Source organism: Eschscholzia californica, unplaced genomic scaffold (genome assembly GCF_041429995.1).
Source record: "Eschscholzia californica isolate CP2 unplaced genomic scaffold, dmEscCali1.0.p SCAF_2, whole genome shotgun sequence".
NCBI classification, from domain to species: Eukaryota; Viridiplantae; Streptophyta; class Magnoliopsida; order Ranunculales; family Papaveraceae; genus Eschscholzia; species Eschscholzia californica.
Window position 1 is genome coordinate 2,323,258 of NW_028238309.1, and position 27,698 is coordinate 2,350,955.

Here is a 27,698-nt window from a genome sequence, read left to right on the forward strand (position 1 = left end):
CTACTTAGCCATTTACGATGATGTTTCCTTTTTCCATTAACAATCAAATTCTGTCAGTCTTAAATACCCATTTACGAATACATCCATTCTAACAACTCAAAGGAAAAAAACAAATTAAGCTCCTCGAGATTCACATTGAAAAGAGATGCCCATCTGGAAAGAAAAGAAAACCCAACAAATTATACATTAAGGGCTTAAGGCCGCTGCTAGGAGTACCCTACAGAATTTGGTAACATTTTAAAATTTTGGGTGGAAAATTTTTAGCTGTTTTTCCTATGCATTTTAAGTAATCTCTGGCATTTTTGGATTTTAGGTGGAAAAATCTTACATGTTTGTCGAAGACCTTCACCAAAAAATTCATTTCCTTCTTACACCCCCGCTAGTACCACCGACCGACCACCACTACAACTTCTATCCTTCTTTCTTTGTCTCTCACTTTTTCATCTTTTTCTCTCTCTCTCTCATTCACGAGTTTAAGGAAAGAGAACGAGAGAAGAAAATGAAGGTGGGGGTGGTAGTAGGAAGAGATGGTTGTTTGTTGGCCATCAGTAGTACGAGGAATGCAGGACGATCAATTTTATCATACAGAGTCGTCGACAATATCAGTTTAGTGACGATTTTTTTCCATCTCGAAGAGAACGAGAGCTGGTGGGGTTTGGAAAACATCTAAAGATTATGGAGAGTAAGAGGCCGTGCAAGCTAAAAAAACTCGAAATTTTCACTACACATTTAATCTAACAACATGTAAGATTTTCCCACCCAATATTTAATATTTGGATTGTCCTAAAGTGAAGACTAAAAACAAAAGTTATAATGGAGTCTAGAAGTGGGGCCATAATCCCCATGATAATTTTTCTCATTTGTAATAAAGCAGGTGCAGTAGCATAGGACTATAAGTTTGTGGGTCCTTTAGATTTTTCTCGCTTTCTCTCTCTAAACACAATATGAGTTTCAGTAGCTCAACAACTATAGAGAAAATGCCATTTATTTGTATCAGAAATCCAAACCACCACCATCAGTTTCAGTTTTACGGATTTACCTACACACACAACCTTTTAGTAAATAATATGTACTTTAAAGGGTAATGTCGACACTTATTATTTATTTCTTTCTTCACCCCCCCCCCCCCCCACTGAACACTTTCTCTCTCTCTCAAATAAAAGAGTATGAGAGAATCTAATCATTACTATGGCATATCACAGTTTTCACGGTTACGATCAGAAAACCATAAATAGAAAAGCGGTTTTTTAATAAGTGAGTGGTTTCTGGTTTTTGGATGGAGAAACACAGCGTTTGAGATGCCACGAGACCTGCCGTCATCTCTCTCTCTAAAACTATTGTTTTCTAGAGAGAGAAAGAAAGAAATCCACGCCCAATATTGTTTCCCATTGAGGAACAATATACTGATCCTTCTTCATGTGCAAAAAATTGGAAAAAATCAAACCACACTTTTAATGAACTTTCTATGAAATTAGGGTTTTTGATTCAGTTATTCAGCAGGAACTAATTAACTAGATGATGGATTTTCATTAATACTCTTCAATATATATTTTATACTAAGAAAACTTGATTCTTGGAAACAAAAAAATTATTCAAGAACAAAAGAAAAAGGAACAAAATTTTCTCTTTTTTTTTTCTTCTAGGGTTTCTCTTCTAATACGGATGTTAGTCCTCCCTGAGAACTCTTCGATTTCATAGGTAATGAAATTTTTCCTCCATCGGAACTTCCGTCTATAGATGATGATGATTCAATCGTCTTCTCCGGGAAAAGAAGTTCAAATTCGCCGGAAAAATTTAAACTTTCTGACTTTTGAATTTGATTCGTGATTTTGTTATCAATTTTAGTTTCTTCTTCTGTTGGATTTGTCGTTTGATCGATGGTAGGAGTAATTGTTGTTGTTGATGATGATGATGATCTGGTGTGAGGTGAAAGCCATTTAGCGATCATATACTCTGATTTTCTCCATGGCGGGAAATGAAGTTCCTTCTTCTTCAAGCTTTGTTTAGCTGATTCTGATACAATTCTAATTATTTGTTGAAGACGATCAGATTTTCCGACGAAGATTGACGGTAAAGATTGAAGAACAGATTTGTAATTTCCAGTTGGTCTAGCAATTTCGAATTCTGATCTGAAATCAACATCAACTAGTAGTCTTTCGTTTTCAACAATCACATCGACGTATTCATATTCTCCTGTAAACAAATTCGATCAAATCAAAAACCTAATCGCTTCAAATCTAGAGAGAGAGAGAGAGAGAGAGAGAGAAAAGGAAAGAAATAGTACCGGCAGGATATGAAGAACATTTCTCCCATCGGGATTTACAAATGGCGACGTCATAACCAAGAGCTAAAAGTCCATCGGAGACAATTTTCCGGCAATCAGCTTTTCGTTTACAAGATTTGTTCATATCTACTATTTTAGCAGTATCAGCTAAGAGGTTTCGTTCTACTAAGCTAGGGCAAGGAACTAAACTCTGTACCAAAAAAAAAACAGAGAGAAATTTGGGGATTTTTCAGTAAAATTTCACGATCTGTTCAAAAAACTAAACGAATGATCAAAATATCGAAAAAGATAATAAATTTAGTAAGTTTTTTTTTACCTTGAGATTTTCACAAGCTTCACCAGAAAATGTAGTGATTGAGTCATTTGAACAACCGGATAAGTGAAATTCATCATCGGAACTATCATTACTACTACTCCGACTAAAGCAATTACAACGATTACGACCACACTTTGATGAAACAACTAAATGTTTATCATTATTTGTGTCTTCAATGAAGTTCTTAACCATATTCGCCAAGCAAACTGAACTCGGTTCAAAATCGCCATTATAATTCTGTAATTCCTCAACCGCTGGTATCTCAGGTGATGAAATCCTCAAAACACAAGGTAATTGCTTTTCAATAAGCCTCTTAAACCTAGATTTCACTACTGCTTTAACTGGATCTTTTCTCAGTGAACTTTCTTCTGGTGAAGAATTTACAGGTTGAATCTTCATCTGAAATGGCATCCTTTTTTAACAAAATCACACTCTCAGAACCAAAACCTAATAATCTCACCAAACACACTCATCATCATCATGTTCAATTTTCCTTTTTTTTAGGTTTACCTAATAATAAACTTCAAACTACTAAAGAAGAAAACGCAAAATTACTGAACTTGAACTAAAGATCTTCATAATTTGGCTTCCGATTTAACACTAAACCGATCAAAAACAAAGAAGAAAGAAGATCAAAACTAGAACATTTTCAAAATTTCGTCATAAACGTGACCGATCAGATGAAGAGAGTTATTACAGTTGGAGAGAGAGAGATTAAAGAAGAAGAAGATGAAGAATTGCCGGAACAATCATATCGTCTCCGATAATCATAATTTTCCGGCGAATTTGGGTTTGATCTTCCATTAAAAGAGGAAGTGATGAGTTTGGCGTTTTGAGGTTGAGGAAATAAATGGGAACTAGAGGAGTTTGGGGGGGGGTTTAAAAGGGGGAAAGAAGTTGAAGAGAAAGTTTGGTTTGATGACTAGGATTAGTTTATGCCATGTCATTTGCTTACGTGGACTGGATAAACTAAATCCCGACGTTTTTTTTCTTCGTGTCGAAGTGGTTCGAAGATAGCAGTTGGGTCACGATGTCACGTTATCTTGTTTGTAGGCTTCACCTTTTTAAGCAACATTACTGAAATAACCTTTCTTACAAAAAATATTTACTGAGGTTGGAATTTAGGAGCATAGGGAGCTAAAGTGATTTTATAACTTTATTTCAAAAGGTTTATGAAAATTTAGATTGAGAATCAGTTTATGAAAGATTTGGTCGGCCTAGATTTGTTTCGCGATTTATCTTTTGTAAGACGTCTAACCAATCTATATGTATCACATCGAGTCATCAACTTATTACAAGTAAGAGCATTCTGGACTTTGGAGGATCATTAAAATCATGAGATCGATAATTGAGGAGTGTGGTCTTTGTCAAATATAATTTGATTTTGTTTATGGATGGGTTTCAATAGCTTGCAAAGTTAATTTACATAATAGCTTATGTGTTATACCACTTTGTATCAATCTCTTTTAATGTAAAATGGTGATTTAAGTTGTAACCAATCTCTTAAAGATATTTTCTCTTGGTAAAACACTTCTTAAAATGGTGGTTTTAATTGACATTATGGCTCGACAGTTATTACGGTTAAGGAAAAAAAGTCGAATGCAGTTTGGTTTGTCTGGCTTCTAAAACTGAACAGCAAACTAAAAATAAAATTACTTCTTCTGTTGATAGTTCAAACAGTCCAACTAACTTTTATAGTCGTGTCGAGCAAACTCACAGACAATCTTATAATTTTATCACATTTGGATAGGAGCTATACTAGACGAAAGCTTATTTACTATCATTAACATAATTAAGAGTTGCCATCTGCCGATACTTAGTTGTCCAAATAGTTAATAGTGTTGACATTCACTAAGCCGACTGAATTGGCAAGGATGTGGAGACAAATCATTTTTCAATAGAGGATCAACAATTATTGTGGTTAAGGAAAGAAAGTCGAACGCAATTTGATTTGTCTAACTTATAAAACTGAACAACAAATTAAAACTAAAACTACTTCTTCAGTTGATAGTTCAAACAATCCAACTAATTTTTATAGTCCTATCGAGAAAACCATAGACAATCTTATAATTTTATCACATCTGATGGGAGCTATACTAGACGAAAGCTTATCTACTATCATTAACATGATTAAGAGTTGTCATTTGCCGATACTTAGTTGTCCAAGTGGTTGATAGTGTAAGTGGTTGATAGTGTTAGGCCTTGGGAGGGCGGTGGAGACAAATCATTTTCAATATAGGGTCCAAAAAGTAAATTAAGGGGTACTTCCGGTATACAAAAGAATTCATTCGCTTTAGCTTCGGGGCACGAGGCACCCTACCTAAACAGGCCGTGTGATTCGGGTGCCCGACAGATCCAGTAGGTTCGATGTGTACTTGTCTTTTACGATCTCGCCACGTGTTGATAGCATAAGAGGAATTGCTTTCGATCATACTTATCACGTCGTGAGTACTAAATGACGATAGTAAGTGCCATTAATGTCCTTATTTTCGAAATTGCCATCCAAGAATACGACAAATATTTATTGACGTTATTTACGTACATCTCCGAGAAACGATTCTCAAATGATCCAATTGTCTAGGGATTCGTGAATAGGAGTACGTTTTTTTTCTTTTGGAAAGTAAAGTGTAAATAGGAGTAACGTTAGAAAAATAAGAATTTGAATTTTCTTTTCTCTTTTCTTTTAGGAATTGGCTGTAAAAGATATTGAAATCTAAGACTTTCAAGATTTAGGAGTAAATGTATTTACCAAGTGAACTATTATTTGTTGGTCCAAAAACAAGATATTGAAATTTTCAATATCTTCCTTGTTATTAAGAGAATTAGAGTAATTTGTTTCCGAAGTATTGTATTTGATGGCAAAGAAATCTTCATCCGAATCCATCCAATGCTAGATAGAGAGGCGCATAACAGATCAATATGACATCATAAGTTGTCCCGTGATAAATTCAATCTTTGTCGATACTTCTTTCTCGATTCCTTCTTCCATAATTATGCAAAGTGCATCATTTTCGAGAGTTTGTAGAAATAATACCACTGGGGAAAAACTCATAAAACTATCTATTAAGTATAGTTTCATTACGATCTTGAGTTAAGAAGTTCAAATTTGTTTTTTGTGAATGAATAATATCAAAAATAATCTTCAATCCTCAAGAGTTGGAGTTTCCATTTATGCGTGGATGTGTGTTTTTTGAAGAGGAAGGTCTGTATTAAATGATAAAACATAAAATAGAATGAACCAAAGACGGAAGAAGATGGAGTACGAGAGATGAAACATAGAAGAGAGAGAAATGAAAATAAGTTCAATTAACGATAAATTTATAATTCAACCTCTAAATACAAGATTAGACGAATACAAGTGACCATCATGTATCAATCGATTTGAACACACCACATTGACGAAATATATTCATAACTTCAATGAGACTGCTTTCACGAGACTGATACTCCATAAATACTACCCTAAAGGCCATCAAGCGTGGATCTTGTTATGTCGGAGTGGATGTACTGACGCTCAAGTGCAATTTAACCATGTCCTAAACGAATAGTCTCACCAGGAATTAAAAAAACCTAATCAAAGAACTCAAATTGCTATGTGTATGGGCCTATGGGCCAACTCTAGACGTCCCGATCCGACCCGAATAGGTAATATTGACAATGGATCCCACAACTAGTGCTTGTGTAATTGGAACAAGACCTATCACTGCAAAAGACTAATTATACAAGGAGTTCGTACGTGTACCACGCACAAATCATGAAGACATAAAAGTGAGACAAGTCATCATTTCATATACATTTTTGTTTCATAAACTCTTCCCATTTCTAATGAAAGTAGTGTCACCTTAAGAATGTGTAATGGAAATGTGCACTCGTGTATGATAAATAAAATAATGTGTACTAGATAATACAAATATATACAAGTACAATAGATGAGAAAGTTACGTATAGGTGCTCGTTGAAACCCTCATTTTTCGATGTACTGGCGTACTACAATAAATCTAAAATATTATTTTATTTTGTTGTAATGTACTTTGAATTGGTAAGAAAAGAAACTGTAATAAAAAACTTAAAAAATAGAAGATTGTCACAGCAAATGAATTTTTTTTCCCGTTACTTGATGTTACACGCAATTTCTTTTATTTTTCATCCTTTTTAATGGGTTTCGAATGTATCTCATTATGATAAAACATAAACAAAGACATAATTTTATGCGTTGTGAACGATAGTTTTCCTATTTCGTATTACAAATTGATTCTTCTTGACTATGAAATTAATAGCTCGATCATTGTTTTAAGCTATGATTATAGTTTTATCACTTTCACTCAATGTTTCCTAAATGGCAAACATAAAGGGTTAACCCATCCAAAATAATATTGAACACTTCATGTTTAAGAAATAAACTAAACTAGTACTTTACTATAATGGTATGGAATGATACTAAATTCCCATTATAGAGACCATGAGACTTATTAGGCTCTGTTTGTGTAAATACATAAACTTATTTTAAATATCCTTACTTAAATAAAAGTGTTTTTCAATCATCCACTCAAATAGTTTGTCACTTAAATAAGTCCAAAGCTGGTTTAATTTTATGAAGTCCCTTAAATTAAGCTAAATTGAAGTACAGTCCTTTCCTTAATCCATGATTACAATTTGAATAGCATATCTCATAAAATATTATGAAAATAAAAGTAATTATTTAAAGATTAATGGGACAAAACAAACTTTAATGTATTTGTTTGTGAATGATGTACTCTTGAAATTATTGAGGCTCTTTAACAATCAAGTAAATCTCTTTTTAGCTTTTTGAACATGGGCTTGTTACCCAGCTTTTGAGACTTCAATAAACTTTTATATGATTCTATCTTTATCTGACTTGAGAAAAAGTTTTAAACTTTGAGAATTTAATTAGAATTATACCCTACTTATTTGCTTAACATTAAATGGAGATTCCAATAATCTTTACCTAATTAGACCCCTCATCCCAAAGCATATGTTTTTAATCCATTTGAGGTGTCACAAGTTCATAACCATGGGCCATGTCTTTGTGTGCCTATATTGCTATATAGCATTTGTGGGTATCTTGGTTTGGTTTTTTGAGTGATATGTTTATCATATAAAATTATAAAATTCATCTTCTTCTTAAGAATTTATTAGTACTAAAAATTCGCAGAAGCTATCGAACCTATCTTAGAAATTGATCCGACTACGAAAACTAATCGAAAAGTTAAGTCGAAAACTAAATATGCAAACAGAAGTAATGAGGTTCGACTTAAAGCCTACGTCATCGGGTGAACAAGAAAACTTTATTGAAGGATAGATGAAGACGACTCACACAACCCGCAAGTTCGTCTCAACATGGTACCGTATAGAAATTAACCTTTTATACTAGATCTTCGACGACCGAGAAATTAAACACCGCTAAAAAACAATGAATAAAATTTCTCTCACAATTGCTCTCTATCTCTACTCTCAATTGAATTGTCGTATTGAGTTGTAGTGTTTTTTTACCAATACTCAAACCCCCTATATATAGCATTGAAACCGACCCCTATGTCCCAAATCGGAGACTGACTCCAATTTGAGAATAAAAAACCAATTTGAGAATTAGAAATCAACTTCAAAACGGATTCTCACCTCACCAAACGACTCCAATTAGAGTCTTACCACCGACGCTCACATAATTGATTAATTTTTTTGATATTCAGATGCATGATAAGATGAATTAGTATAACTCTTTTTCTTTTTTGTTGAAAGTAATTAGTATAACTTGATTATTTATTGTTTGAATACATCCATAAATTTTTTTATTATTAATTGAAAGTTTTATCAAGAAGTCAATTTTTTGTGTAGCGAGTGCCTATTTATTGTGAGGAATAGAGTTTAAATATTTACTTTCAAAAAAAGATATTTTCCTACTGACTTTTTTTAAATAAAGATACGTTCTCTTGAATGGTCGTTAAATTTGTCAAAGTTTTTCAAATTGCCAAGTAATTATATCTTGTTATTATGATAATATTCACTTAGTAGGTAACAACTTAATCTCATTAGTTTAACTAAACAAACTTATCTTGATGCCAACATTTCTGCTCAATCAGAAGAAAGTAAAGTAAAACATGTCTTTCAATATCTACTAAATATATAAAATTAATTTATTTCGTTTAGATTGAGTATGTTATTAAGATCTATTTTATTGTGCAGAAAAAAAAATAATTCGCTATAAAAGTATCTCACGGATAGTTATCTATCATGTAATACATATATTATCAGTAACCACAAAATTAAAAACAACCTTTCATTCACAAATGGTAATTGCTTACTCCATAAATTGTAGGCAAAGATCACATTTTTTCATTGAAACAACATTCTTGTTACAAGAATGAATTCATCACCATCACAAGTTTTGTGACAAGTAATATGTTCATATGTAGTGCATCACAAGGTTTGTGAAAAATAGTATTATAAGAAAAGAGAAAATGTAGAAGTCTTTTTCCATCAAGTCTTGTTATACAGTTGAAGTTGATAAATGTAAGAAAAGAAAAGATGATGTGACCAAAATTTCTTTCTCCCTCATTGTTGTTGCTCTTGTATGTGAGGTAGATGGGGGGTCATGATGTCCATTCATGGGACCAAAATATGTCAATTCATGTGTAATTTGTGTGCCCAAGTCTCCTTGGAAGCATGGGATAAGAGACTATTTTTGTTTGGGATAAATGGATTATAATTTTCAATATTATATTATAATCTATTTTCTAATTCATATTGTAAATTTAATTTCCTTGTATAATCTCTTTTGGTATTTAGGTAAATTTTAGCAGTCTAGTCATAGTTTGGTAGTGCAAATATATTTATAACATGATCTTGACAAACTCGAATTAGCAGTTATATAATTGAAAATATAAGATAGAGTATAATAAAATTTTTTTTTAATGAAATTTAATGATTAAATATAAAGCAGAAGATAATTTTTTGGTGTATGCTCATAAAATAATTTTATCTCCTATTTATAGTAGAAAAGGAAAAAAGTGTCCCCTCAAGATTAATAAAAGTAGGCTCATGGAAAGGCCTTCAACCATTTTTATTTTTTTTGATAAATGTCTTTTCTGGAACACGAATTTTATCCTAGTATCCCTTCTTATAAGTAACATCAAATATTAAATATCCAAATCTAATCCAAGTTCATGTCAAAAGAAAACAAACACAAGGTAATTCTCAACTTAGTTTATTGATCATAGCTTTATGATAATTATGCATAACTTGTAGTGGTCATTTATTTGTAATCCATATAATAATAAAATCCTTTGGTAGAGCATTTTCAATACGATTCATGGGGATGATGATAATGGTTAACAGTAATAATAAGGGAAGAAGTAAATTTTGTTAAGCCACCACTTGGTGTCATTTGTATGGATATATCTAATATTGCCACAACTTTAAATGGTGGAGTCAAAATCATGAGAAATGGTCCACTTAGAAGTTATTCTATTAATGTTTAATTCACCTTTACCTCCTCGTTTCATTTAAATTTTTTTTTGTAAATAACTAATCCATGAGCATGTTCAACAAAAAGAAAAAAAATATCTTAATTAGCGGTTATGGTGCTTATCCAAATTCATCATATATTGCATATTATGTTCATAATGTATGTCATTGAAATGTAATGACTCTTGGAGTTTAATCTGAAAAAAAAAAAAAAATCACTAGTTTCATTTAGGATTTTTTGAACTTACCCCCTCAACAATATTTAGTAATTGAGTTTACCCGCTTCAATAATTAGTAATTGAGCTTACCACGTCGAGTTCAATTTTTTTTGGCAAAACTACTAAGGACGTGTTTGGTATGTTATAATAAAATCATAAATTAAATAATGTAGAAACAAAATCAATCTCTTCAAATCATATTACCAACCAAATCAAACAATAAAGTAAGGTGGAATAATTACGAGGAATCATATTGGAGGATAATTGCTCTTGATAGTCACATTTATTTCGCGTAGGCCAAACAACAATGTTCGTGTCTTTGTCAAAAATAGTAAATTTAAAGGGTAAGCCCAATTACTCGTTATTACGGGGGTAAACTCAATTACCAATGAGGGGTAAGTTTAAAAAACCCTTTCATTTATTTGTTAAATATTTTCAAAACATTTTCTTTTATATAAAAGGCCTTTTTGTGCGCCTCGTGTGCGACTAATGTAAATAAATAATTTTTTTTCAAAATTAAATACTTTTTCCTATGGTCTCTTATTTGTCGTTCTAACCAATAGTTGTTATTTTCACAACTGGTTGACTCTATCGTTTATTTGATCCAAACATGATGTAATAGGCAAAACAAATTAATACAAAAAAACATATGAAACTAAATAGGTTCTGGGTTCACATAGTATCTCAATTTATACGTTTTTCATATAATATGGCTGCAATTTTAACTAAAGATTAATATGTTTGAGCTTTTCTTTACAAAGATGAACTTAAATAAAAAGACAAATCACAAATCTAAATAGTTTCAATTAAATATAAACTTATAAAATCCTATGTGAAATTATACCTCAATGGGAAGATAGACATAGACATAAAGATATAGGAAAGAGACAGCTGAATAATTGTTGTTGTTGGACTATTACGAATAATATTTTATTTGGATACAACATACAAAAACACCTTTTTTTTTATCATTTTTATTTGTTATCCACATAATATTTTAAGTTTCTTATGTGGTAATTAGGTTAGACTTGAAATGATAGGTAAATGGTAACTAGATAGCATCAATAAGGATAACATATAAAACCCATTAAAACAATTGTTTTTACTTTATATTTTCGAATAATTATAACAATCTAATGTACGGCATATCTCTTCGGATATATATGGATATTCTGGAAAAGTAACACTACTTCATAAGTTTAAACTCAGTAACCAAAATTAACTGAAAATAATACAATTAAATTAGTTAAACATATTTTTCTGATCTAATAGTGCAATTTGCTGAAGGTGTGCCAGCTATACTACATTATAAGAATTTACTATACAATTTATATTTAGAAAACAACCAAACAAAACAACGTTTCAACAGAAAACAGATTAGCCAAAAATTCGATACAACATCTATATGTTTAATTACCAATTTGATATATCTCTTTATCAAATTATCGTTTTCTTTTGTTCTTCTGGCATGTCTATTTACATCTGAAAGTAACGATAATCCACCATCAATAATAGATAATAATGGACCACTCTTGGACCATGTATTTGTTTATATTCAACCCATTAAAAGAGTAAAAGGGACATGATAGAAAATGTCCACAAAATCCTAAAAATAGAACTAGTAAAGTAGACTTTATTAAAATATAATTGTGTTTGAGATGTTGTGAGCCAGCATAATATAAGTTTGGGCTGGTCCAGCCCGGCCCTTTTGAATTGCCAAAAGAGTTATTCAATCAGTAGGGAAGTAGGACCTGATTTTAATAGGCTAATGATGGAACATGGTCTAATGGGCTTATTATTCATGATGACAATGGATTCCATAATTAACAACATTATTTGATTTGATTTGTTCTTAATTATTTAATTACTCAACTAAATGACATTAATTATTCTTTTTCCAAGCATAACAATCAACTGCTTAATCCTTTTTTGGTAATAATTTCGTCAGAACGAGACTCAAATTGTTCTTCCGATTATGAAGGGTTTGGTTCAACGAGATAAAACGTTTCACTATTGTAATATGAATTTGTCCCGTTTGAATCTAACTTGTGCGACTCAAAGGAATCTAATATTAGTCAGAATTAGACATTTAGACGAGTCAAGTCAGATAATAACATTTTGTAATTGGACTCGGGCAATTCAGCCCTAGAGTCAAATTTGAGATCACCACTTGAATGTTTCTTAAGATGCAATTGAGGTTTTATAGGCACTACTGAAATGCCCAAATGAAATTCTAGGCTCCTCCCATCACAAATCAGAAACGAAATTGGCTAAAGAGGCGCCTATAATATTTAATCGAAATTATGACCGTATAAGGGTGGATGTAGTAATTACAGATTGAGAAAAGGGCAGTAATGTCCAAAACGAATATTTTGAACGGGAAAATATTCCCTCCAAAAATTCATTTCCCGCCCTTTTTCATGTCTCTTTCTTTGTTTGACTAGATCTAAATCCAATTGAAACCCGCCTAAATTCTTGAATTCTCAACTCTCTCTCTCTCTCTAAAATCTTTCCTTTCTTCAGCAGTTTCAGTTCTTCGATTCAGAGGTTCTTGCTTCCAAACCCAGGTTTTCTCTCTCTCTCTTTCTCTTGCTCTTGGTCTATTTCTCGGATTCTTTGTTTTCTTGAGTTCTTGAATCTAGGGTTTTGATGATAAAGCATTTGAGTTCTATCATGGGTATTTGATTTTTCATCGAATCAAAGTATTTAACTAACTTTCTCTGTTCTTGTTACTGAAAGAAATAGTGATAAAATGGCGGGAAAAGGTGGAAAAGGACTATTGGCAGCAAAGACTACAGCTGCTGCTAACAAGGACAAAGATAAGAAGAAACCAGTTTCTCGATCATCTCGTGCTGGTATTCAGGTAACTCTCATCTTCTTCCCCAAATCACATCCATAACTACTAGTTATGTTTTCTAGACAAAAACCCTAATCCACCTTAGATCATACTAATTTTCATTTGCTACCAAGTTAATTAGTTGATTACCTGTAAATGTATGTGAATATTTTGTCAGATCCCTAACTTTGAAACAATTTCGTTTAATGGGCACATTAACGTTTACCTCTTCGTTTTTTCCCCTGATTTTATTCGTCGTTATTTGATATTTCTGATATATTGGGTACCCTCATCTTGATTTTGTCCATGTAACACTATAGTGAGGTCTTTTATGGAATTTGGTCGACCATGTTAGATAATTGAAGATAAATGTTTGGTTTAGTTTCAATATCAACCTACAAGTTGTTTTCGAGATGTGTCGAGATTGCTTATGTTGAAGCTTCAAGCTTTTGCTATATAGACACATTTGAGTCGTTTCTGTCTTGATTGTTATTCAATATCTATGATAGAACCTATATCAATGAGCAATAAAGCCTGCTTTACTTATTGCTCTAGAAGATTTGAATAATATTCTAACTCTCACTTTAGGAGATTTGTAAGCCTCCTAAGAAAATGGTTCTTTATCTTAACGGAGTCGTATTCATGACTCTTGTTTGATGTCACTTGACTTTTGCCGTCGGTTATTTACATAATCGATTCTTTTTTATTAAGGAAAAAAAATGCCTGTTTTTCGTAAGCCACTCTTATGATATCTCCTGATTTATGTCGCTTGACTTTTGCCATGGTTCATTTCACTACATAATGGATTCTCTTTTATAGGAATTCTAAATTCCTCTTGCCCCAAAACTAAGAACACTTGTCTCCTTCACACGAGTAGAAGTCCTTAGTGGATGCTAACATGTGATCTAAATATGCATATGAGGACTCTAAATTGAGTTCTTGTTTGCCCAAGACATATATATCTTTTGATTTGGATATTACCATGAGCTAGTTTTTGCTGACTTTGATATACCCATGTTAGTTTCAGCAACGTTAATGTCTACCATTGCTCCAACATTTCATTCTTAATAGAATAGTTGATTTTCCAATATCAGTATTCAATCAACGATGGAGCGAGGGTAAAGAGCCCACTATAAGACTACATTTAGAAAGTTTAATTCAATTTGCTGAAAATGGGTTTATGTAAATCACGATATTGAAGTATAACACAACTAGATATTCATTGAAGACTTGAAGGTTTATTTCTTCTATTTCTAATAAAATAATAAATTTCACTTTCTTTGTTGTGTTATTCTAGTTTCCTGTTGGACGAATTCATCGTCATTTGAAATTAAGGATTGCAGCTCATGGGCGAGTCGGAGCTACAGCTGCAGTATATGCAGCAGCTATTCTTGAATACTTGACAGCAGAAGTACTAGAACTCGCAGGAAACGCAAGCAAAGACTTGAAAGTGAAGCGAATTACACCAAGGCATCTTCAGTTAGCCATTAGAGGAGATGAAGAACTTGACACTTTGATCAAGGGAACAATTGCAGGAGGTGGTGTTATTCCTCACATTCACAAGTCACTCATTAACAAGGCTACTAAAGAATGAAAAACTTGTTTCGCGCAAGAGCTTTGTACTTTGTTACTTTTCTTACCTTCCTTTGATTGACTCGAACTTTGGTATTTGTAAGTTGTTAAGGTGTGTTGGTGGTGTTAGATTGACTATAGTTTAGTTTTAATATCAGTATGTTCTTGGGGATGCTTCATATAACACTTCTTTCTCTTTCGGCACTAGTCTAACTCGGATTGGATTCTCTAGTTGAACAAGTGATTGTTAAGTAAATTTGATTGTTGGTAGTTTTCTTCAACATTAAAGCACTTAGCCATTAGTGTCATGTTTCGACCTCAGACCTTTGTAGCATTGGAAGTGTTTGAAAGTATGGGAATTGAAGAAGGGCCCATAAAGGTTACATTAATGGTAGAATAATTGAATGCAAGTGGGCCTATCATAACGAGCTTATCGTGAACATATGATTGAAGGCCCTCATTGATAAAAAGTCGAATCGTTAAGGTGTTGATAGGAGTCTCGAACTACTTCCAAGAAGAGAAATAAAATGTACCCTACAAAATGCAGGAAATGTCATTGGAAATTGGCAATGGCATGTGAGATGGGGTCTATGATATGGATAAGTTTTCAGACCCTTAGAAAGAGGACTATAGAAATGGTCCCATGCTTGGTTTGGTAATGACAATTTAGGGCTAATTTTGGTCCATGAAAACTTTCTTGTTGAAGGGGAACAAGAAAATAATGATAGGAGAAGTAGAGAGACAAGGTACCCCAAAGTTGAGAAGTGGTAAACAAACATGACAAATATGAGTAAAGCTTTCTAACAACTCTACCCCAACAATAAGAGATAATAATAATTGAATGACTATTAGATAACTTGAATCACATGAAATTTTTAGGGTTCTATTTTTCAAAACAAATAGCTTTAACTTGTATTACTTTTGACAATAAATCTTAGAGGGGGTAGTGGAGCAAGACTTTCGCGGACTCTTGAGAGTCCGCGAAAGTCTGAGGCATTCAAATCCAGACATTTGAGAGTCCACGAAAGTCTGAGGCATTCAAATCCAGACATTTGAGAGTCCACGAAAGTCTGAGGCATTCAAATCCAGACATTTGAGAGTCTATGAAAGTCCGAGGCATTCGATTGTAGACAAAATATGTCCCAGACTTTGGTGGACTTCATAGTTTGATGAATTTGTGAAGGATTTGGGACAAATTTGGAAGCCAAAATGTCTTTCAAAAAACAAGAGACATTTGAAGTCCATCATGTGATCAAACGACAATAATAATATTAAAATAATAAATGTCTACCAAATGTCCATCAATGTCCACAAATATTCACAGATGTTTACGAAAGTCGAAAAATATATTTTTGAAATGTTAGTATAAATATATTATTTCATGTGATTAAACAATAATAATAATATTAAAATAATAAATGTCTACCAAATGTCCATCAATGTCCACAAATATTCACAGATGTCTACGAAAGTCGAAAAATATATTTTTGAAATGTTAGTATAAACATATTATTTCATGTGATTAAACAATAATAATAATATTAAAATAGTAAATGTCTACCAAATGTCCATCAATGTCCACAATATTTACAGATGTCTACGAAAGTCGAAAAATATATTTTTGAAATGTTAGTAGAAATATATTATTTCATGTAATTAAAAAATAATAATAATATTAAAATAATAAATATCTACCAAATGTCCATCAATGTCCACAAATATTCACAGATGTTTACGAAAGTCGAAAAATATATTTTTGAAATGTTAGTATTAATATATTATTTCATGTGATTAAATAATAATAATAATATTAAAATAATAAATGTCTACCAAATTTCCATCAATGTCCACAAATATTCACAGATGTCTACAAAAGTCGAAAAATATATTTTTGATTAGCACAAATTATGCATTACACATTTTGTCAATGGACTCAAGATCTTAAAATGTCCCCAGGACATTTTGTCTATGGATCAAATGTCTTGAAATGTCTATAAAGACATTTTGTCTACAAACTCTCAATGTCTTGAAAATGTCTATGAACACATGTTGTCTATAATAACTCGTCCGAAATGTCTTGAAATGTCTACGGGACATTTTGTCTATGAAAGTCTGTGAAAGTCCCGCTCCACTACCCCCCTTACTTCATATTGTACCACTTTCACAGTTTCTTAACGCTAAACTTTGTAATAAAATACCCATTCGCAAAATTTAAGTTTAGAATTTTGTATTTTTTTTTTTTGAAGCAAAGAATCATTGTTTTTGACTACTGGAACTCTTGGTTGTCTAATCTTAAAAAAGTGATTCTTCTTTTCTCATTTAATCAAAAATTAATATAGTAGGTAAATTTTAATAGGCTTCCTTCCAGGATATGAAACTTGTTTGATTCAAAAAGATAATAAGAAGACAAGTAAAAAAGTTGGCTAAGAAAAAGCTATTAGTATAATTAGGCACCCTAATTAACTTAATTATTTTTTATAATGAGGTCATGTGGTTAAGAGGATTTTTTGTCTCTCTCTCTATCCATCTCATTGCAGCATAGCTTTTAGCACATGATATAGGACTATGTGCACGTGATCACATGATAATAGCCAATAGATTTGCTTTATTTATTTCATCTGCAAACATATTCTGGGTTTCAATGTTCATACACATCACTATTCATAGTTTTTTTTTTGATGAGAGCACTATTCATAGTTTACTTTACTCAAAAATAATAAAGTATATAAAATAACACAAATAATACTATCCAATACAAGAATAATGTTTCTTGACTAATATGTTTGGGTCAAGTAATTGTTGAATCTTTTTTTTGTTGAATTTTTTTTTTTTTTTGAATCCTTATTATCTGTCATCGTGAAGTGAGTATAATACTTTGTCGGATAGTATAAGAAACTAAGAATTGTTTAAGTGCACTTTCGACTTGTAAGAATCATCTCAAACTGTAGGTGTTACAAATATTTTTTCAGTGTTTGAATTTCAGATCTAAATTGAACAGACATCACACGATTTACTCCTACTTAAGGTTCCACTACCACATTCAAAAGACATCGTACCTACAATTTAGATTCCAATCTTTGTCTCAAGCCATGTAAAATTATCACAGTTTTAGTCTTACATTGGTCAAATCTTTAATCTTTCACCTAAGAAATGAATTTAATTTTCAGAAGTGGAAAGGCAATGACAAAAGACAATTTTGTCCTTGAAATAGTTAGAAGTTAAACACGTTAAAATATATTCTACCAAGCAAATACAATTGCTTTACATCACTTACAACAAAATCTCTTCCCAAGTCACAAACAAACACAACTTTTTAAAAAAGAAAACCAAAATAAACACAAAAGAGAAAAAAGGCGGGAAAAATAATCTCTAAAAAATAACTCAAATTTAATTTTGAACTTCAAAAGACTAACGTCCTACGAGGAGGGGCGGGAATTAAACATTTTCCCGCGGAAACTGCTAGATCTGAAATAGTTTCAGCTATTAGATCTTTGAATATTAACCGTTCGATATCTAAAATCGTTTCTGATGTTTCAATCGGAGATTCAACCCATCCACTTAAAGTATCACCACTCATATCTTTCTTCAATGCCCCACAAATTACTTCAAACAAATCTTCATTTAAATCCCTTTCTCTAATTCTTTTAAATTCCGACCATATTTGCCGAAAACAAGGTTTTCCGGTAGAGGAAAACAGTTTCCACGGCGGTAATTGTCTCTTCCGATCGAGAATTTCTGTAACCGTATCGAAAACAAGTCTTCTCTGAACTCTCGATACTTTTGAACTACAATTGTACTTTTGTTTCTCGAGTAACAAAAACACGTTTGTATCTTCTGAAAGACAATCAGAAACTCGAAGAATTTCCGAAATGTATACGAAGTCGGAATCTTCTGATTTACTAAAATCTTCGAATTTCATTCTGATTGGTGATATCATAGGACTACTCCATGATGTATCTTCTTCGAGATCCATTGATTGATGATCTGATTCTGATTATATTAAAAACAAAACAAAATAATAAATTAAATTAGTAAAGTCAGCAAAAAAAAAAAAAAGGGAAAATATTTGGTTTCCTTTCGAAAAATAAACATAAACCCTACTCCAATTTGACTACTAATATGAGAAATTGAGAATCAGAAACACAGTAAATGCAGTGATAGATAATGAGGAAGATATGATCAGAGAGTATCATCAGTGAGCTAGTAGAAGTCGTTATCATTAGGGTTTAGGGTTTTTCTATAAAATCAACATTGACACAGTGGTTTTCAGGTAATTGAAGAAGACAAAACAGGAGATTTTTGTCAATTTACTATTCAAGATCCGTTAACGTCTGTCTATATAGTAGTAAGTATTAAAGTTTGAAAAGGATATGAGCAGGTTCTTTTAATCTATCTAACAGCTTCGGTCAGTGTGTTAATGGCTGCCTGTTAGAAAGTGACTCATGTTGTGTACTACTACAACAGAAAGATATCGTTTTTTTCTACTTTTGACTAAATTTGCTAACATGAACCGAATTACTTATATATCGAAAAATTAAACAAGGAGAGAAAATCTCATCTTAGCATAATATAGATCAAAAGAAAAATAAGGGAATCGGAAAACCAAACAGACTCGAGTTAAAAATCCTATTTGGCTTGTCGTGATTCATGTTTTCGATGATTCTGATTCACTAAACAACGAATCGCAGCAAGCCACATAATAGTTTTGCTAGAATCTGCCTAGCCTTTTTTGTTCTCTAGCATTACTCTTTCGACGAACCACGATGTTCATCTTGGCTTGTCGTAACCATTTTCAGGCAGCCCCAATTTTTAACCAAAGAGGAAGATGACTCTCTCGTCTTGAGAGTCAACCATTTTCGACAAACAACGATCGTTTGGAGAGAAAGATCATATACATCATCATGGCCATATGAGACCATTTTCGGCTAGACAAGATTTTCGTCTATGGCCACTTCGGACCGAGAACTCCTAGATGTCCGAGCATAATAGCCCACCATAGTGCTCAACATTACTAAGCATGAAATATCAGACTAAGATCATCAAACCTATTATGGGTAACACTCATCCTCCACATCTATACCTATTAAGGGTAGGCCAAGATTTTCAACTTCTATAGCATTTCTAGTTATGTTTGTATGATGAAATGAAATAAAAGCTAAAAAAGCACAAAGAAAAAAAAAAATTGGAATTTTTTTGTTTACCTTTGAAATCAATGTATCTTCTTCTCATGATGGGTGAAGGAGAAGATTCATCTTTGTAGAATGAAGAATCAAGTACTGAAACTGGACTTGGTTGTAACTCGGTTTCGACCGATGTGATCTCAGCTATACTATGAAGAAGTTTACCACATCTTTCTAATAAACTTCTTCCTTCTTTATAATCCCCCATTTTCGACCCTTGTAACTAAACAACAAAATCATAGAAATGAATTAACAAAATTTCAATAATAATAATAATAATAAAATTTTAATCAAAAGTGAAAGAAATTGTATAATTGAAGTTACCTCTGATTCAATAGGTGAAGAAGTGCTAATACTACTTTCAGAAATAGCAGAAGAATCATCATCTAAATGACTTGAAATTCTCTCTCTAGGAGATAAATCAGTCATTAATTTTCTTGTTCTTGGAGACTGGTTTGGTGTTTGATCTGATGATCCAGCTCTTGATCTTGGACTAACTCTTGGTGAATTAATTGGAGAAATTCTTCTTTGATCAATTGAATCATTTCCTCTCCTTTGAGTTTCAATACTTAATGATCTTCTTTTTGCTAATGAACTTGGACTTCTACTAGTTGAACTTTCATTCGGATCTGATGATGATCTTAATAAACTTCTTGATTTCTTCTCTTTCTGAATGTTATTTCGTTCTATTTCTAAACGATTAGGTTTTGATCTTCCTACTACTGGTGGTAATGAGTCAATGAGGTTTCTCTTAATTACAGTTCTGGATCTGAATGTTGAATTTGGAGATGAAGATGAATACTCTTGTTCTGTTCTTCTGAGAAACTGTGATGATCTTGATGGTTTCATAATAACAATTGGAGATTCATCATCATCAAGATTAAATCTTCTATTATCAAAAACGAAATTCCGATTTCCAACTTGTTTCTTTGAATGTAAAAGACCTTTAAGTTGGAGAGCTTCAAAGATCTGTTTTAATGTATCAAGATCTTTCTCTGGTTCATCAATTCCTCTCATCTTCAGTCTCCTTTCTATCTCTGCATAAATAGATCCATTTTGTTTTGGCTCTGGAAAGAAATCTTGAGAATCATAAAAGATTTTACGATTTTGTTGATGAAACTGTGAGTTGTTGTTATTAGTATTCCATGGCGAAGAAGAATGAGGCTTCTGTTGATGGTCGTATTTAGGTTTTCTGACCAAATACTCCATTAATTCCGGCGACTGAGATTTGAATCTATTTTCTTCTGAAACTACATTATCTGAATTCAACATTTCAGAATCAATGAATCGATATTGAAAATCTTTTAAAACTCTTGACTCAGACGAAGATCTTCTAAGCTCAGATTTCTTAATCGGTTCCCTGCCGGAATCCGGCAAAGCTTCGAGTCCCATAAGTCTAGCAATAACACTAGGTGAACGTCTCTGTTTGTCATTCTCACCAGAATCCGATGATTCTGCAAAACTTTGACATCGATTGGAAGATAGAATTGCCGCATTTGTTCGGATCTCTCTTGGATACAATTTTCCTTTTCCATCAAAACTTGCTCTACTATCAAGAGAAAGTCTCGGAGCTTCTCGTAGCTTCCATGGAGTTCTCAAACTTTCTTTCGTATCAAAAACTGGTAATGGTAAAGGCATTCTAACCGGAGTTGATATTTCTTGACCAGGAGAACGATTCTCCGGTGACGGTGGTGGTTTCTTAATCTCAGAAGATGAGATTCGCGGTTGAGATACTTGTTGATACTCCGGCAATAGTTCTTTAGAATACATTGGAGATGCAACTGATGATACCTCCGATTGAGTCGTTGAATCAGCTATCTGAATTTCAAGAGTCAAATTTTTTTTTATCAGATCAAGAAGAAGAAGAAGTATAATCAAATTAGACTGTAAATGAAACTGAAATCTTACCGGAGATGAACCAGAGAGACGTTTAGTTGCGTAAATACGTTTTCCGGTAAGAATCTGATGGCGATCAAACAGTTGAAAGAAACCGGTCATGCATCCCATCTGCTTCTGTATTTCCTTCTCTAGTTTCTGATCGGAAATAGTACTTGCCGTCATTTTCAGACAGAAATCTGTTCCTCTCCGGTAATGATTCCTCTCTCTCTCTCACACACTCGGTATCAATCTTTCTCTCTCTCTAACTTACTGAATCTTGCACATCTTCTCTCTCTCTCTCTCTCTACTCGCTCTCTCCTAGTGAAAGGTCTAAAAAAACTTTCGCCTATTCTCCCGCTTTTGGGTACATTTAAAGCCAAAGACGAAGAAGTTAAACAGAAAAATCCTTACCCATATTTCTCCTTAGTCTTTCTAAACAATCATGAATATATCCTACTAGGTCAAATTACGATTATAACCTAATTGTTAGTGGGCTTAATTTTGTCTCTGTTAGGCTTTCGTGCAGATGGCAGGTGAACTTCCGTGGGTATGGGTTACGTGTCAGAAATCCAAGTTCCTCGACTTACGAAGTTTGACTTGACTATTGAAATTCCTAAACTACCCCCAGTCCCTTTGACTGGACCACGGTCTTCGTTGGTACCGAATTTAGGGCCATTATTATAAAAGGACGATGATGATCTAACGGTGTAGATTGAGTGGGTAGTTAAGATGAGTAAATAATAAAACACAGGATCACGAGTGAGAGATTGATAGAGGGTCCAGCTAAAGGGGCTTCATGAATTGCTCTTCGCGCTCTATGGAGTAGATTGACCAAACTCAATAGGGAGATTTTATACGGCTCCCTCATTTTTGTTAAAAGACCCCCCCCCCCCCCCCCTCAACGATAATTTACCAAGTAAAATGATTCATGGGGAGGCCTTTTAACAAAATTGGGGAGGCCTTATAAAACTTCTCAACTCAATATTTTTGACTCCAAATAGTAATTGTAAGAAAATCTCCAACTCTATTTTATTTCAATCTTGATTGTAATAGTAGTACAATGTTTAATGAAAAACTATTATTACACAACTTATGTACTAAGTAGAGAGAGTAGTGCCAATCTGTTATTATAACAGAAAAGAGAAGATTAGTTGTTAGATTAACTAACTAACTAATCTGTTTTATTAGTTGTTAGATTAACTAACTAGCTAATCTATTTTATTATTCCAGAGACACTGTGGGTGCCTATAAGAGAAGAGTTGCTGGCTTTGAACTGGACTCCTTATATTCACTTTGACTTGGGTCTTTGACCATACAAAGAGAAACATCAGAATCCTAAATTTGTAACTCTTCTTCTTCTTCTTCTTAACCCTAGTTCTAACAGTAATAGGTGCCCCTTTCAAACTGGACCAGTCTGATTGCCAGAGCAAGACATCGAACTTGGCTAGTTCAAAGGCAAAAACTGTTGGAGAAATTGAGTTTTGATAAAGTAAAAACAGATGCCCCTCTGAATTTGTAAAATTGGGGGCATCGTATATTGGTATGTAATTACCCACGTGAATAAAGACTTGGTTATAAAGAAGCAGTAGGTGGGTTGCTAGTTAGTGAGTGACTATGTGGGGTTTAACTGTCGTTTGAATGAGTGCCTTCAACCTGTGTTTGGGGTTTAGGTTGGTATTGCTCAAGGGAGCCCACATTTGGGTTTGTTGGGGTCGTGCCCCACATGCCTTTATGTGGGCTTGCACCTAATACTGGTCAGTCCGAAGATATCATATCTTAGATTGAAAGCAAACTCGAAAACCCTGAGTCGAAAGCAAACTCTCTTCAAACTCGAAGCCTAGGTCTTGGATCTTCATAAACAAGGTCAGATCTTCATAAGCAAGCAAGAATATCGATTCTTTTTGCTGTTTTTTAGTGTATAAGAAGAAGATTTTGAGGTTTTCCGTGGAGAGGAAGAGAAAGGATCGAAGAGAGAGAGAGAGAGTCGAGGGAGAAAGATGATAAAGAGCAATTTTCACCGTCCCCTTTAGCCCTTTTTCTAGATTTTGGTTTGTGGTAGTCCCGTGATGGGTTGGAAAGTGACGTATCTCATGCTAGTACACAATAAATGGGATCATCAAAGAAAAGAAGTTTGAGCAATAAGAATTTGACAGCAAAGCAAGTAAAATATATTATGTGATAATCAGATATTTCTGTACCTACAAGTGTACGAGATGATATGATAATGGACTAGTCTATAGAAAACAATTTAGGTCAAACAAATACTGTTGTACTAGAAACTGTAGCTAAAAGGGAAAATGAATTAGATAAAAATCTTAACCATCTGATTTTTGGGACCATCTCAATCAAGTTAAAGATTTTGACATAGGTCCCCTTGTTACCTTGGAAAATACGACCGGAAAAGGGGTATTTAGCGATACCCCCTCATCCCTAATGTCCAATTAGGGATGCCCCCTTTTTTATTTGGATATTAGGGATGCCCCCTTTTTTACACTTAAAAGTACTTAATTACCCTTATCTTCATTTGTTTTCTTCAATTTCTTATATATCTTTGGTGTTATGCTTACCAACAAGTTTTTGTTTCTCATATTTATTTTTCTCTTATCCATCATTTTCTAATTTCCCAACAACATTAATCGAAAATTTAAAATTGATAAATCACAACAATTCGAAATAAAAATCGTAAATTGTAATAAAAAAATTTTAACTTACTAATTTTTTAATGTATACGAGTTATAATTAATAAAAAGAACGATAGATATCAAGAAGTCTTCTTCAAATTAGTTACATATATCAATTTTAACGTAAAATGAAAAAACAAATGTGAAGTTAAATTTTTTTCTTAAAATTTACAATTTTTATTTCGAATTGGTTTAATTTATTAATTTTAATTTTTCGATAAATGTTGTTTGTAAATTATAAAAAGATGGATAAAAGAAAAAAAAAACTATGAGAAACGAAAATAAGTTGGTAAGGATAACATCAAAGAGGTATAAGAAATTGAAGAAAAAAGAAAAAATAATAAGGATAAGGGTAATTTTGTACTTTTAAGTGTAAAAAAGGGGGCATCCCTAATATCTAATTAAAAAAGGGGGCATCCCTAATTAGACATTAGGGATGAGGGGGTATCGCTAAATACCCCACCGGAAAATTGATTCTTTCTTTGAAAGTTGATAAAATTTTCTCAAAAAACAAGTGTGAAAATAATTTTCTTACTCACTTCAAGAAACACAAACTCCCTCTTTTCTCCTCGCTGATAACTTTTTTTTTTTTTTTTTTTTTTTCGTCGCAATAGAACACTCTTTCTTTCTCTCCTTCTCATTAGAAGCTCTAACTCTAACTCTCTCTCTCATTTTTACTCTCTCTCTAGTTCCTCACCTGAAACAACAACATCAACTGGAAGTTAGAATTATGAAACACTTATGAAATTTTAGATTTATGAAATTCACTCTTGACTCAAACTTAAACCAGTTAATCTCCTATGATCGAACTACCCTCGATCGAGCTCTACCTCTCTAATAGAAATATGTAGAGAGAATAATCACGCAAGTCTGATTTTCAGCATTTGATATTCCCATGTTTACAACCTTAAATCAAGATAACAACCCTAAATATTGGTCTAGTATTATATTAGATTAGTACCTCCTTATAGATCCAGACAATTTTATTTTGTAATCGCAGTATGGACTATAGAAGTGTGAAGTTGTTGGTTATCGGTTTCGGAAGGAGAAGTTAGATGTGGGGATTTCTATAGGTGCCCAGCCTTGCAGCGGCCGGCACCCCTTCATATGTTGAAAGGGTTTCTACTACATTATCTTCGGGTGTTTTCAGGGGCCCCATGATATTTATCTCTTACGTTTTCTTTAAAAAGAACTCCGTTTTAATTTTCACTGGAAAAAAATGTCATACATTTATACTTAGATAGTGGGATTCCCCAAATCCCTAATTGAGAATGTCTCTTTTCCAATGCCGATTAGCCATACCTCCTCAGTTCTAATTTGATGCAACCAGTGACTTTTTTTTTTTTAAAGATGCAACCAGTGACTTTAAAGTCTTTGTATTTACCTTTATCACTAAAACAAATGACAAAATAAAAAATGAAAATATAACCAATAAATCTATATTGGTAAAAAATTGTACTAAAGAATCATAATTTTAAAAGGCTTTTAAATCATGGGCAAGATAATGGGCCTAACCAGGCAGTAACCAGCTAGTCTAGACACTGGACTCCAGGTGCAGCTAGCTAGAGAAATCAGTAGTACCACTTTAATTCAATTATTGTATTTTGGTAGCCCTAACCGTACAATTATAATGTCGTCATACGGCGGTGACTGGTCCACTATCTCAATGGATTATGTATTTATTTGTTACTGGAAAAATTTGGACCCATTGAACATATCAACTAAATTAATGGATTATGTATTTAATCGATTTGGAATAAAATGGTAGTAGTGTTAAATTTAAGAAAATTGGTTTTTGTAGATTAACTTGGTGAGTTGGTGGTCTACAATTTCCGATCATAGTATAATTTAGGTTCCCTATATAGACGAAATAATCAGGGACGGATCTACATGCAGGCCAAAGGGGGCCATGGCCCCCCTTGACTTGCCGTAAATTGTTTTAGAAATGCTGATTGCTTTCTGATTTATCGCATAAATAAAGTTCGAGTCATAGGTATAACATATATTTAGCGTGGGTGAGATGGTAGAGGTCCGAGTTTTGGACGTGAGAGACCTGGTTCGAGCACATAGACTTAGATTTTTCGCTTTTTTTTTGTTCGGCCCCCCTTGACTACTACTCCTAGTTCCGTCCCTGGAAATAATTATCGAATTTGTGATACAACTTTTAGCTTAAGTTGTACTAGTATTCTACTTGCAATTTGGTGGTTATTGTTTTGACTTTATATACAACCTAATATCCTAATCCCTACTAAATTTTATAACTTATTGTCTAATTTAGACAATAATAATCACTAATTGGTGAAATAGACAAGATATTATTAAAGCAAGAGGTGAAAGGAATTTAGGTAGTTAAAGTCGATCAATCTTAGCCTATGAGTCTGTCTGAATTTGTCTTGCTCGAGTCTGACTTATTTTAGTAAAAAAAAAAACAGATAATTTAAAATAAAATTATCCATGGTCGAAATTATTTCATTAAAATTTAAATGAACTCAAGATGGTCATTTGAAGGAGTTATTTGATGTGCGAGTTTGAATACCTTAAATGACAAAGACAATTATTCCAAAATCTAACTAGAGCTATTTCACATTAGAATTTACAACGAAGATTAGTGTTTCTACATTAACAAAGCAAAAAAAGTCGAAATTTTATCTACCATTTTTCTTGCAGTACCTGTATTTTATTATACAATCGCGTTCAAGATGAAAACATCTGCTGAAAACAGATAGATCAAAAAGATTTCTTATTAATTAATTTGATGAAGTAGTAATTATTAATATTATGTATTAAAATTAATTTAATAGCAAGGAATCTTGAAAAAGATTCTCTGATCAGACTGATCTGTGTTTTGGTTTTAATCCCTTATTTACTTTTTTAATTACTAGATTAATTAAATGACAGAACTAAGATTAGGCCCACTAATGGATTCAGAAAGCTAACATGCTTGAAATTATGAAAACCTATTTACTAGTTGTGATAATAATCTTGGTCTTTGTGGATATCGAGGATTAACTAATCTGACTCAAAAAAAACTTTATTCATATTTCAGCTTAAAGAGTAGATATTATGAAATTTGCAGAACTACTTTTGCAGGTAACTCAAAGATGTGGTTAGCATCATCTTCTCCAAAATTAGGGTTCTGAATTGGTCTGACTTAGGGTGTTCAAAACCCTAAAACTCATCATATATAGCAATAAGAATAGATGAGCATAATAAATACTTTATTAAAGAATCTTACCACTCAGATCTAACTG

At 32.8% G+C, this 27,698-nt stretch overlaps 3 protein-coding genes across 4 annotated transcripts; 1 reads left to right on the forward strand and 2 right to left on the reverse strand.

Moving 5' to 3' along the window:
• Positions 1-1,504: 1,504 nt before the first annotated feature.
• Positions 1,505-3,469, reverse strand: LOC147555194 (uncharacterized). The gene is made up of 3 exons (XM_086663667.1): positions 2,601-3,469; positions 2,285-2,474; positions 1,505-2,193 (listed from the first exon to the last, which is right to left on the reverse strand). The coding sequence occupies exons 1-3, from the start codon at positions 3,009-3,011 to the stop codon at positions 1,640-1,642; spliced, it is 1,155 nt and encodes a 384-aa protein (XP_086519793.1). The 5' UTR covers positions 3,012-3,469; the 3' UTR covers positions 1,505-1,639.
• A 9,266-nt stretch (positions 3,470-12,735) lies between these two features.
• LOC147555195 (putative histone H2A variant 1) lies at positions 12,736-14,880 on the forward strand. 2 transcript variants are annotated; one of them, XM_086661777.1, is made up of 3 exons: positions 12,736-12,867; positions 13,040-13,163; positions 14,434-14,880. In XM_086661777.1, exons 2-3 carry the CDS (start codon positions 13,053-13,055, stop codon positions 14,728-14,730), a joined length of 408 nt encoding a protein of 135 aa, XP_086517903.1. In that variant the 5' UTR covers positions 12,736-12,867; positions 13,040-13,052; the 3' UTR covers positions 14,731-14,880. The 2 variants fall into 2 exon arrangements, with proteins under 2 accessions (XP_086517903.1, XP_086517904.1); XM_086661778.1 differs by having other exon boundaries at positions 12,755-12,867; positions 13,046-13,163.
• Positions 14,881-17,902: 3,022 nt separating this feature from the next.
• Positions 17,903-22,240, reverse strand: LOC147555196 (protein LONGIFOLIA 1-like). Its single transcript, XM_086661776.1, has 4 exons — positions 21,797-22,240; positions 20,213-21,706; positions 19,910-20,111; positions 17,903-18,698 (listed from the first exon to the last, which is right to left on the reverse strand). Exons 1-4 carry the CDS (start codon positions 21,947-21,949, stop codon positions 18,109-18,111), a joined length of 2,439 nt encoding a protein of 812 aa, XP_086517902.1. The 5' UTR covers positions 21,950-22,240; the 3' UTR covers positions 17,903-18,108.
• Positions 22,241-27,698: the final 5,458 nt, after the last annotated feature.

What these genes read in the sequence shown, in the direction of transcription:
- LOC147555195 (XM_086661777.1), top strand. Translation starts at nt 13,053, where the DNA reads ATGGCGGGAAAAGGTGGAAAAGGACTATTGGCAGCAAAGACTACAGCT. An exon ending in CATCTCGTGCTGGTATTCAG is followed by an intron (nt 13,164 to 14,433) that starts GTAACTCTCATC and finishes GTGTTATTCTAG; the next exon opens with TTTCCTGTTGGACGAATTCA.
- LOC147555194 (XM_086663667.1), bottom strand. Translation starts at nt 3,011, where the DNA reads ATGCCATTTCAGATGAAGATTCAACCTGTAAATTCTTCACCAGAAGAA. An exon ending in AAGCTTGTGAAAATCTCAAG is followed by an intron (nt 2,475 to 2,600) that starts GTAAAAAAAAAC and finishes TTTTTGGTACAG; the next exon opens with AGTTTAGTTCCTTGCCCTAG. An exon ending in ATGTTCTTCATATCCTGCCG is followed by an intron (nt 2,194 to 2,284) that starts GTACTATTTCTT and finishes ATTTGTTTACAG; the next exon opens with GAGAATATGAATACGTCGAT.
- LOC147555196 (XM_086661776.1), bottom strand. Translation starts at nt 21,949, where the DNA reads ATGACGGCAAGTACTATTTCCGATCAGAAACTAGAGAAGGAAATACAG. An exon ending in CTTCACCTATTGAATCAGAG is followed by an intron (nt 20,112 to 20,212) that starts GTAACTTCAATT and finishes TTTGTTGTTTAG; the next exon opens with TTACAAGGGTCGAAAATGGG. An exon ending in AAGATACATTGATTTCAAAG is followed by an intron (nt 18,699 to 19,909) that starts GTAAACAAAAAA and finishes TAATATAATCAG; the next exon opens with AATCAGATCATCAATCAATG.